This window comes from Bos taurus, chromosome 6 (assembly GCF_002263795.3).
Source record: "Bos taurus isolate L1 Dominette 01449 registration number 42190680 breed Hereford chromosome 6, ARS-UCD2.0, whole genome shotgun sequence".
Taxonomy (NCBI): domain Eukaryota; kingdom Metazoa; phylum Chordata; class Mammalia; order Artiodactyla; family Bovidae; genus Bos; species Bos taurus.
Genome location: NC_037333.1, coordinates 25,017,099 through 25,029,912, shown reverse-complemented (window position 1 = coordinate 25,029,912; position 12,814 = coordinate 25,017,099). Strand labels below are relative to the sequence as shown.

At 38.8% G+C, this 12,814-nt stretch overlaps 1 protein-coding gene across 1 annotated transcript in view; it reads left to right on the top strand.

Moving 5' to 3' along the window:
• The window catches only part of MTTP (microsomal triglyceride transfer protein), a 56,714-nt gene that overhangs the window by 32,677 nt on the left and 11,223 nt on the right, over positions 1 to 12,814 (top strand). The window contains 5 exon segments of the mRNA NM_001101834.1: positions 2,940 to 3,152; positions 4,823 to 5,034; positions 6,723 to 6,820; positions 6,922 to 7,043; positions 8,418 to 8,645. Of these exon segments, the coding sequence (NP_001095304.1) occupies positions 2,940 to 3,152; positions 4,823 to 5,034; positions 6,723 to 6,820; positions 6,922 to 7,043; positions 8,418 to 8,645 (873 nt within the window).

Sequence of the window (12,814 nt, the reverse complement as noted above, 5' to 3'; positions counted from 1 at the left end):
TTATAATTCAGTTAATTATTACATGGATTATTTATTCTGTCTCCCACTGAAATATAAGTTCACTGCAGAAATGGATCTATGTTCATTCCACACCAATTTCTTAAAATGGTGCCTGGTATATAGGTGATGTTCAGTAAGTGCTTGCTGAAAGTGAATAGTCCAAGAATCCCGCATCAAGAAATATTTATTGAGTACCCACTGTGTACTGTACTCAACTTTGAATGATGTATATATGTATATATGGTAAAGTTCTTATTCTTCAATATTAGATTCTAAGGCTACCTCCTAGGGCAGACTATTATCTATAGTAAGTATGGTTTGCAGTTTTTGAGTTTTTATGGGAGAAATTTAATTACTTCTAACTACTTTAGAACTTTATATTTTATTTTTAATTTCATTTCCTCAAAGCTTCTCCACTTGCCTGAGTGGACTATCAATTTTAACATCTTCCTCATTAAATTATGACAAAACACTCACTTTTAAGCACAACTAAATATGGAAAATCTAAATGAGTTAATATCCAACTCAACTCATCTTTCTGTAAGGCAAATAGGTTAAAGATGTTAAATACATACAAATATAACCTTTTTTCCATCCATGTTTATTATATAGCCAGCTTTCAGTCAGCATTTTACTTCTATTTCTGTTTCCCATTAATATTTGTTTTTGCTTACATTTTGATCTCACTGCATCCTAATTTCTTTTCTCCCCCAAATTTATATTTGGAAAAAATTCAGACCTATGAAAAAGTTGTGAGGATAGCGCAATTCCATGAATATTTGTATACCTACAAATATACCTACATTATAATTCATATAAATATATGAAATAGGAACATGATTTGAAAGTCAAATATTCATCTAAATTTGGCAGTTGTTAATGTATTGTCCTATTTGAATTATCTTATTTCATTTTATATTATTTTGGTTGAACCCTTTGAGAGTAAGTTGCATGCATCTGACATTTTACCCCTGAAGACTTTTACTTCTCATTACTTGAAGGTCATTGCATCTAGGCTCTTACAATGGACAGAATACATGTATTTATACTTATTAAATTGTGAGTTCATACTGCTACCTCTAATTCTAATCCAGTTCTACAGGGTTCTTTCTCTCCTTCCATCATTCCATAATTATATCTTCCTTCTCCCACAGTGAGAACCTTGGTTCTCAAGAACATCAATACTGTGATTCATTTGCTCAGTCCTAAAGCATGCACAAAATAGCTTTGAAATTGTTACACGAATATCACTACAAAAAACAAACTACCTTAAGTAAAGTTCAAGACTTCACAATCTTTTTGTCTTTAGAATATATTACACTAAAGGTGTATAATCAGAGTACTATGCTCAAACATTACTTGGGTTAATTCTTTTTTATTCTCTTTTGTTTAGTTATGTTATTAATCTGATATTTATTCATGTTCATTAGATTTTGTTTGAATTCAGTTTTAGCATCCTTTCATCCTTGTTAACTCCATTTCTTGAATATATGAAATAGGAACATGATTTGAAAGTCAAAACTTGATTTTAAAAATATCCTCAAAGAGGTCTCATTCCCTTTCCTACCCTTCCACCCATTCTTACCTACTTTTTCTACATAAGTGGTATCATTAGTTTGGGGTTCTCTTTCCTGTCTCTTTTTGCAACAGTAAGCAGGTGTACACACACATTCTTATTCCTTTTTTCTTAGACAAACTATAAACTCCTGTATACATTCTCTTGTATCTTGTTTTTTCCACTTAACAACATATTCTGGACATCAGCCCATACTGGTTCACAGAGATCTTTCTCCTCCCTTTCACAGCTGCCTAGCACTCCATGTGTGTTAGCCTGAGACACTGCGGTTTATTCTCCCATGTATGGTCATTAGGTGATGTCCACTGCTTCTGCTCTTTACAAATAATATTTAAATGGATAATCTTGGGCACATTTTCTTTTATTTTTGGAGCTATAGCTTCAGGGCTAGGGTACTGGATCAAAATGCAGATCTGTTAGCTTTTGCCAAATTATCTTCCACGGGATTTGTAACATTTTAGGTTCCCACTAGGATGCCTATTTCCCAATAGGCTCAATAACAATGTATGTTATCAAACTTTTGGGTTTTTAGAGTTCAGTCTGATAGTTGAGAAATAGCACTTCTTTATTACATTTAAGCTTTAGCATCTTCATTCTATTTGAGAGTCTTTTATGTCTTCGCTACCCCCCATCTCTCCCATTGTGTGTGTGTGTGTGTGTGTGTACCTGAAGCCTATAGATGACACTGAGCCCCTAAAACATACCTAGTAACAAAGGTAAAATAGAGCCTATTTCTAATTTACTTTTCCATTAAACTATTAACTAGTAAGTTAATAGTTTCTAGGCCAGAAAACATAAGGCCTTTCCTGATTAAAGAATATGTTTGCAAAGTACCTGCTACACAGAAGGCATTCAAGAAAGGTTTTTTGAAGTGTGTCAGCGTTAATGAAATTTGGAATTGAGTGGAAATGAGCACTCTTTAAACAGTTAGAACAAGACCTTACAGTTGAGTCCTAAGTGCTATCACCATAGTTAATACAAAAGTAAAGGTGAGTGCCACCAGTTAGGCACCTCCTAACCATTATTTAGAATTTCAATGAATGGGTAATTCTAGGAATAATTGATCACAAGGGAATTTTTAAAATGACTTTATACATTCAGAATGTGTTTAAAAGTAAATATGCCCATTGTTAATTATACTCATTGTTTGTTGCAGATATGTTAATGTGTGTATTTAAAAAATAACAATACCTTTATCAAGCTTTACTTTTTCATTTTCATTGCGTGCCTCGGTCAAGCAACCAGTGCAAAATGTTGTAAAACTTTAGGCTGTTGTCTTGGACACAAGAGTGAAGCCAATCTTACCCAAGCTTTGTTTCATGTGTGGTTACACACATGTCTGATGTAGAATGTGTTCTTTTAGGGAGTAATAGAAGCCAAAAAGTTAATCTTGGGAGGACTTGAAAAAGCAGAGAAAAAAGAGGACATCGTGATGTACCTGCTGGCTCTGAAGAACGCCCGGCTTCCAGAAGGCATCCCGCTCCTTCTGAAGTACACAGAGACAGGAGAAGGGCCCATTAGCCACCTTGCCGCCACCACACTCCAGAGATATGATGTCCCTTTCATAACTGATGAGGTAAGTTCTCCAAGAATATTTTCAACCTTCACAAAAGGGAAAAAAAAAAGCATGCCTAATCATGAGTCAAATGCAAACTTCTCTGAAGTCACCCTATTCCCCCCCCAAACTAAGAATTTCTTTTTCCTGTTTAGAAATAACTTCAATTGGATTTAAGTCGGTTCTGAAGTAGCCTCACATTTTGAGTAGATAATGCCCTATATCATGAAGCATAAATATTGAAGCACCTTCTCTTACTTTAAGAAACAAATTCTTCTCTGAAATATCTTTATTTCCCTGGTGGCTCAGACAGTAAAGAATCTGCCTGCAATGCAGGAGACCCAGGTTCGATCCCTGGGTAGGGAAGATCTCCCTGGAGAAGGAAATGGCTAACCACTCCAGTATTGTTGCCTGGGAAATCTCGCAGACAGAGGAACCTGATGGGTTACAGTCCATGGGGTTGCAGAATCAGACATGACTGAGTGATTAACACACACACACACACACACACCCCACAAGTTTTAAGACGCTCTTAAATTGTTTGACATGGGAATAACCTGGCTTAAGTCTGACCATTCAGGAAGCCATCCAAATTAAAAATTTTTTTAGGACAGAGAATGTTTACAAAGTGTAAGATAAACTGCCTGCTCAGAATGATGCTCTAAGTTTGCAGCTACATTTGTTGATAGGCTATGAAGTGTGATAATTAGGGTCATGAGTGTTTGAGACAGATAGATTCTGGCTCAGTCTCTTCTTAGTTGTCTTTGTTTTGATGAGTTTCTTAATTCCTATGTACCCGAAAACAAGGTTAACATTTGAGAGAGAGAACAAGGCAGAGGGGAGTAGAATTGAAAGAAATACCTAGTGTAGAACCCCTATTGTTAGGTGATGCTAGTGACTAATGAAATTAGTTGTTGCCACAGGATGTAATTATTTTGATGAATTTTCTTCAGTATTAACATTTTGTAAAAAAAAAAAAGAAGAAGAAAATCCTCTATTATAACCTATGGCCTTTGGATGATAATGATGATCAGTATAGATTCATCAAATGTAATACACGTACCACTGAGATGCAGGATGTTGATAGAGGGGAGGTTGTGTGGAAGGGGGAGTGGGAAGGGATGGAGATCAGGAGGTATATAGGAATGCTATACCTGCAGCTCAGTGTTTCTGTGAACCTAAGATTTCTCTAAAAAATAGTCTATTAATTTTAAAAAGATGGAAAATTCTGAGGCATTTCATTGTAAGGAATATAGGTTCATATAGTCATCTCTCTCCAGAGGTCCCTTGTCGTGTAGCAGTAGTACCTTTGAAAAATCTATGTCTGTTAGGTAATACTATGATATGCTGCATAGCAATCAAGACTCAAAAATCTCAGTTTCTCACATCTCGGCTTCTCATCCATGCTATGGCTAATCCATGCTAAGGGAAAATGTGGCCATGAACTCACTATAGTAGTAGATGAAAGAGAGGGATAAGATATATCAGCACTTAACTGCCTCAGCCCAGAAGTCACCCACAGAAATTCTGCTTATGGTCTGTTAGCCAGAACTATGGCCCCACCCTAAGTCAAAGAAATGTGGGAAATATAGAGGCACATGTCTATTTTTATGAGCATGAACTCTTCCTGCCACGGTATAAATTCATGAGATGAGATGTGTGCTAACCAAGCTTGAACATCTTGTCTACAGGTAAAGAAGACTATGAACAGGATATACCACCAGAATCGTAAAATACATGAAAAAACTGTGCGTACTACTGCAGCTGCCATCATTTTAAAAAACAATCCATCCTACATGGAAGTAAAAAACATCCTGCTCTCTATTGGGGAACTTCCCAAAGAAATGAATAAGTACATGCTCTCCATTGTCCAAGACATCCTACGTTTTGAAACACCTGCAAGGTAGGGAACAGCGCCCCTCTCTCTGCTTATCCAAGCTCGTTTGTATAATGATGTGATACACATGTGGCTAATAATAACGGTGTGGTCTTTATGCTGGGTTATGTTGCATAAAACCAAAGAGTTTGCCAAATTTCCCATAAGAGAAGTATTTAGCAGGCCAGATTAAACTTCGCCTTGGCACTATGATTTGGAACTCTGGATATGGTTTTTTTCACTCTAGGTCTCCTGTTCGGTCTGGTAATATCATATTGCCAAATGTTAGTAATGTTTTAAAATCCAACTACATTTTCAGTAGCACTGAAATCTTCTCTCAGCCTTACTTCATCCCTGGAGCAAAGCAGAAGAGAGCTAATCACTCACTCACATGCAGTCCCTGTGAATATTTGAGGACTGCTCTTTACATTTTCTTCTCCATGCTAAAATCATATCACCTAGTGATTCTGGGGTGAACCCTGTAAGGCAACATTCTTCTTCTTCCTCTCAATAATGTTCTACATCAGACCTAGGTACAGATTTCTTTGGTGGATTATTTTCTTTTTTTGCTGTGCTGTTTAAATTTTATTATTACTGATGCAATTAATGTTAAGTAGTCAGGAATGGCAATAAGAGTGAAAGTCTCTTGGTCGTGTCCAACTCTTTGGGACCCCATGTACTATACAGTCCATGGAATTCTCCAGGCCAGAATACTAGAGTGGGTAGCCTTTCCCTTCTCCAGGGTATCTTCCCAACCCAGGGATCAAACTCAGGTATCCCAGGTCTCCCATATTGCGGGCAGATTCTTTACCAGCTGAGCTACAGGGAAGCCCAAGGATACTGAAGTCCATAGCCTATCCCTTAGAAGGTTAAGCCTTACTTAGAAAGAGATGCTCAGGCTTCCCAGGGGGCGCTAGTAGTAAAGAACCTGCCTGCCAATGCAGGAGATGAAAGAGACATGGTTTCAATCCCTGGATTGGGAAAATCCCCTGGAGAAGGGCATGGCAACCCACTCCAGTGTCCTTACCTGAAGAATTCCATGGACAGAGGAGCGTGGTGTGTTATAGTCCATAGGGTTGCAAAGAGTCAGACACGACTGAAGTAACTTAGCACACACATTGTGTTTTACTGGGATGTTTCTTTTTCTTTTCTTTTTTCTTTTTTATGGCCATGCTGAGTGGTTTGTGAGATCTCAGTTTCCTGACCAGGGATCGAACCCGTGTCCCTTATGGTGGAAGCTCATGAAGTCCTAACTGTTGCACCACCAGAGAAGTCCCTTGTGAAGTATCGTTTTAATTGAACATTAGACAACACTAGAGGGTATAGGAAAACATTTAAAGAAAGATTGGGCAGCCTCTCCAGTTTGGTACAATTTTCCTTAAAGGTATATACTATTTGACAATAGAACCACAATGATTCAAAGAACGTGTTGTTTTCCACTTCTGAGTTGTGTCCATCACTCAGCTTCAACCATCTCATAGCTGGGTGTCCTCACCTTGCTGTCATGTTGATACCAAACTAAACTTCAGATATCTGAGGAATGAAGGGGAAAACCCTCATCCTGATGCTGACACTCCAGCTGGCACCTCCCTAGTCTTGGAGTGGCACGAGGAAAATTTGGCCCCTTCTTTTTTCCACTGAGGATTTGGGTTCCTTCCAAATCTGACTTGGGAAACAGCCATCACAATGCAGCTTTTTCCTTTTTTGTGTTATAGCAAAATGGTCCGTCAAGTTCTGAAGGAAATGGTCGCTCATAATTACGATCGTTTCTCCAAGAGTGGGTCCTCCTCTGCATATACTGGCTACGTAGAACGTACGTAACCCAGAAAGGGGTTCTCCCTCCCTGCCCCATGCCCTGCTCAGTGTTGCTGTGACTGTTGTTAAATTTGCGGATTTTTTTGTTGGTGTCATTAGGGACTTCCCATTCGGCATCTACTTACAGCCTTGACATTCTTTACTCTGGTTCTGGCATTCTAAGGAGAAGTAATCTGAACATCTTTCAGTATATTGAGAAAACTCCTCTTCATGGTATCCAGGTATCTCATTTTTTCATTAATTTTGCTTATTTGACTATGTAAGCAGTTAGTGTGAAGTAGGATAAAATATATACTAATGATAACACTGTAGAATGTGTAAATTAATCATGGATCTATCATGTCATCCTGATTCCATCATCTGCAAGAGGCTGTGTGGTTTATGGTCCCAGAGAGTTTCAAATATGCAAACATCCATATTTTTTCAAAGGTACAAATGTTCACAAAATTGAAATCATGCCAGTATTTCTCACATATGTTTTGCAAAAATATTTTATTTTTACTCGTAGATATGTATACTCCTTGGAGCTCCAGATATTTAATTCTAGAATCTATTTCCTTCTCTTGGTGTTTCTATGGAGAGAGTGATTCTTCATAATGCAAGCTCTCATAATAGAATATGGTTCTCCGAAGAGTTGATCTAATTTTTCTAATACTTCTAAGACAGAAAAGAGTAAAGTGGAGACATTTGACAACTGGCTGACTTCCATCCCTTTAGTTTTACCCCAAATTTGGTGACAATCTTTAAAGGCTTCCTAATTTCAAAATATACTCTCTTTTTAGTTTTTATGCGTATCAAAACTATAATCTTCTAAATAAGCTCACTTTATCTTTAGAAATGATTTAGTGTTCTATAAACTTGAGTTCTTATCAATATTGCATTACTACACTGTTTAACAGGACTCTAGTCAGAAACCATGCCTCTGTCCTGAGGAATCACCATCTGTTTTCTGATATGCACTCTGAAATGCCAAACGCCCATGGCTAGGGCCCTGGGTGTGGAGGACAGAGAATATGTAGGATTCCTATGTCTGGTAGATCTCAGGGTGTGAACCTGCTCTCGATGTTCAACGTCTCTTCTTTTACTGGAAAAGGTTTTATGTGGAAGGTTGTGAGTCATGGCTTAGAGAGTTGCACACCCTCTCATAGCACAGACTTGGGCCAACTGTGCCAACATCTCTCCACCTCGTTTTCAGGGGCTCCCTGAGACAGGCAATCCACTGTGTATGACAATTCTGCAGAAACTGTCTCTAGGATGACGCCATTAAATGGAAAGTTCCTGTTCTTTGCAGTCAGACAGAAGAGGTTTGAGACCTATCTCTACCATCTGAGTGTTTTTTCAGGCTTCATCTACAAAATGGATACAATCACATGTACCTCCAAATGTGGCTGTGAGAATTAAATGAAGAAAACAAAGAAGAAAGAAGAAAACAAACTCATATTCAGGCACAGAGCTGTTTTTGTTTTATTTTTTGCCTATTTTTTTGCAGCTGCAGGCAACTTTTGGAACCCCAGGAAAGTTGTAGGTGTAGCTCATCCTCTTGTACAGAACGGGCGGGGAACTAATGCCATGAATGCTATATCCGTTTTCCCTAGGTGGTCATTGAAGCCCAAGGACTGGAGGCATTAATTGCAGCCACTCCTGATGAGGGGGAAGAGAACCTTGACTCCTATGCTGGCTTGTCAGCTCTCCTCTTTGATGTTCAGCTCAGACCTGTCACTTTTTTCAACGGGTACAGTGATTTGATGTCCAAAATGCTGTCAGCATCTAGTGACCCTATGAGTGTGGTGAAAGGACTTCTTCTGCTAATAGATCATTCCCAGGTAATTCAGTCTGCACATGAATATTGAATATACTAGTCACATTTTATATACATGGAGGATACAAGATAAAGTTCCACTCACCTTGGAGCTCACATTCTAAGCATTCGACCCTCTTGGCATTATTGTCCTTTCTCCTTACCTACAGGAAAATGGGTTTTCTTTTGCCTGTGTTATCTGATTAAGACGTCGTCTCACTGTTGAGGCAAAAGAGGAACTACTCAACATGAATGTAATACAATGTCATTATATCTCAGTAAAACTAAAAGTGGGGGAAGGAAACTGGTAGGAACAGAAAAAAGAAACTATGGAGAAAATAACTTAGGATTCAACAGAGGAGAGATGGCCTTATTTCTTTCACTTGGCCTTCTTGGGTACAAATATGATATTTTTTTCTGAACACAAGCACTGAACTACAAGGCTTCATAAGTTACTGATGACATTTAACATGATGACATTGGTAAAGATTCAAGTAGTGCATCATCCCTACCATATCAGCAGAGGCACAAGCAATCACTGACACCAACCACATGTTTAATGGACACTCTTTGCCCCACATTCTCATGTTCACAGAACCTTACAAAGGTCCATTCATTGTTAAAGAATAAGAGTACTTTCATTCACTTGACCTGCATTATTCAGAATAGTTTTCAGTTTTCTTCACTCCTAATCTTATATTACTGTACTAAGATATGACAATAGTATATTCTGTATGGTAAGATTTAGGTGACCAGGTTACTGTAGGGTGGGAATGGTCTGTTTCATGGAATTTTCTCAGAAACAGAAGAGGGTTAATCTGAATAACCTTTGAGTTTGAGTGTGTTTAATGCTTAATTTTTTTTTTCTTTAATAACTTGACATTTCCGGTCTTACTAAGCATCAGTTCAGTTCAGTTCAGTTCAGTCGCTCAGTCGTGTCCGACTCTTTGCAACCCCATGAATCACAGCACACCAGGCCTCCCTGTCTATCACCGTCTCCCGGAGTTCACTCAAACTCACTTCCATGGAGTCAGTGATGCCATACAGCCATCTCATCCTCTGTCGTCCCCTTTTCCTCCTGCCCCCAATCCCTCCCAGCATCAGAGTCTTTTCCAATAAGTCAACTCTTCGCATGAGGTGGCCAAAGTACTGGAATTTCAGCTTTAGCATCATTCCTTCCAAAGAACAGCCAGGGCTGATCTCCTTTAGAATGGACTGGTTGGATCTCCTTGCAGTCCAAGGGACTCTCAAGAGTCTTCTCCAACACCACAGTTCAAAAGCATCAATTCTTTGGCGCATAGCAATATAAAAATGGAATATTTGCTAAAAAGAGGATCTTATGAAAAATCCTTAAAGTGATCACTTGCACTCTAACTTGTATTTTTGAGTTGAAGAAGTATGCGGAGATTGGATTAAAATGTACAGACTATAGGACTTTCTGGGGAAGTTTGCTTTTGTGGTTTATTCAGAAGTAATAGCCTAGGTTTGACTTTTGCCTCCACTAGTTACCTTCTGGAATGGGCAAATTTAACTCAGATAACCATTATATCTACTACTGTGGGCAAGAATCCCTTAAATGGAGTAGCCATCATAATCAACAAGAGTCCAAAATTCAGTACTTGGATGCAATCTCAAAAACAACAGAATGATCTCTGTTTGTTTCCAAGGCAAACCATTCAATATCACAGTACTCCAAGTCTATGCCCTGACCAGTAGCGCTGAAGAAGTTGAGGTTGAATGGTTCTATGAAGACCTACAAGAGCTTCTAGAACTAACACCCAAAAAAGATGTCCTTTTCATTACAGGGGACTGGAATGCAAAACTAGGAAGTCAAGATATACCTGGAGTAACAGGCAAATTTGGTCTTGGAATACAGAATGAAGCAGGGCAAAGGCTAAGAGAGTTTTGCCAAGAGAATGCACTGGTCATAGCAAACACCCTCTTCTAACAACACAAGAGAAAACTACACATGGACATCACCAGATGGTCAATACCAAAATCATATTTATTATATTCTTTGCAGCCAAAGATGGAGAAGCTCTATACAGTCAGCAAAAACAAGACTGGGAGCTGACTGTGGCTCAGATCATGAACTTCTTATTGCCAAATTCAGGCTTAAATTGAAAAAAGTAGGGAAAACCACTAGACCACTCAGGTATGACCTAAATCAAATCCATTACAATTATACAGTGGAAATGAGAAATAGATTTAAGGGAATAGATCTGATAGAGTGTCTGATGAACTATGGATGGAGGTTCATGACATTGTACAGGAGACAGGGATCAAGACCATCCATAAGAAAAAGATATCTAAAAAAGCAAAATGGCTGTCTGAGGAGGCCTTACAAATATCTGTGAAAAGAAGAGAAGCGAAAAGCAAAGAGGAAAGGAAAAATATACCCATTTGAATGCAGAGTTCCAAAGAACAGCAAGGAGAGATAAGCAAGACTTCCTCAGTGATAAATGCAAAGAAATAGAGGAAAACAATAGAATGGGAAAGACTGGAGATCTCTTCAAGAAAATTAGAAATACCGAGGGAACATTTCATGCAAAGATGGGCACAATAAAGAACAAAAATGGTATGGACCTAACAGAAGCAGAAGATATTAAGAAGAGGTGGCAAGAATACACAGAAGAACTGTACAAAAAAGATCTTCATGACCCAGATAATCACGATGGTGTGATTACTCATCTACAACCAGGCATCCTGGAATGTGAAGTCAAGTGGGCCTTAGGAAGCATCACTACAAACAAAGCTAGTGGAGGTGATGGAATTCCAGTTGAGCTATTTCAAATTATAAAAGATGATGCTGTGAAAGTGCTGCACTCAATATGCCAGCAAATTTGGAAAACTCATCAGTGGCCACAGGACTGGAAAAGGTCCGTTTTCATTCCAGTCCCAAAGAAAGGCAATGCCAAAGAATGCTCAAACTACCACACAATTGCACTCAATTGCTAGCCAAGTAATGCTCAAAATTCTTCAAGCCAGGCTTCAACAGTATGTGAACCATGAATTTCCACATATTCAAGCTGGTTTTAAGAAAGACAGAGGAATCAGAGATCAAATTGCCAACATCCATTGGATTATTGAAAAATCTAGAGAGTTCCAGAAAAACATCTATTTCTGCTTTATTGACTATGCCAAAGCCTTTGACTGTGTGGATCACAATAAACTGGAAAATTCTTCAAGAGATGGGAATACCAGACCACCTGACCTGCCTCCTGAGAAATCTGTATGCAGGTCAAGAAGCAAAAGTTAGAACTGGACATGGAACAACAGACTCGTTCTAAATAGGGAAAGGAGTACATCAAGGCTGTATATTGTCACCCTGCTTATTTAACTTATATGCAGAGTACATCATGAGAAACGCTGGGCTAGATGAAGCACAAACTGGAATCAAGATTGCTGGGTGAAATATCAATAATCTCAGATATGCAGATGACACCACCCTTATGGCAGACAGCGAAGAAGAACTAAAGAGCCTCTTGATGAAAGTGAAAGAGAAGAGTGAAAAAGTTGGCTTAAAACTCAACATTCAGAAAACTAAGATCATGACATCTGATCCCATCACTTCACGGGAAATAGTTGGGGAAACAGTGGAAACAGTGACAGACTTTATTTTGGGGGGCAAAATAAAGTCAAAATCACTGCAGATGGTGACTACAGCTATGAAATTAAAAGACGCTTACTCCTTGGAAGGAAAGTTATGACCAACCTAGACAGCATATTAAAAAGCAGAGACATTACTTTGCCAACAAAGGTCCTTGTAGTCAAAGCTGTGGTTTTTCCAGTAGACATGTATGGGTGTAAGAGTTGGACTTTAAAGAAAGCTGAGCACCTGAGAATTGATGCTTTTGAAGTGTGGTGTTGGAGAAGACTCTTGAGAGTCCCTTGGACTGCAAGGAGATCCAACCAGTCCATCCTAAAGGAAATCAGTCCTGAATATTCATTGGAAGGACTAACGCTAAAGCTGAAACTCCAATTCTTTGGCCACCTGATGTGAAGAACTGACTCATTTGAAAAGACCCTGATGCTCTGAAAGATTGGAGGTGGGAGGAGAGGGGATGACAGAGGATGAGATGGTTGGATGGCATCACTGACTCGATGGACATGAGTTTGAGTAAACTCTGGGAGCTGGAGATGGAGAGGGAAGCCTGGTGTGCTGCATTCCATGGGGTTGCAAAGAATCAGACA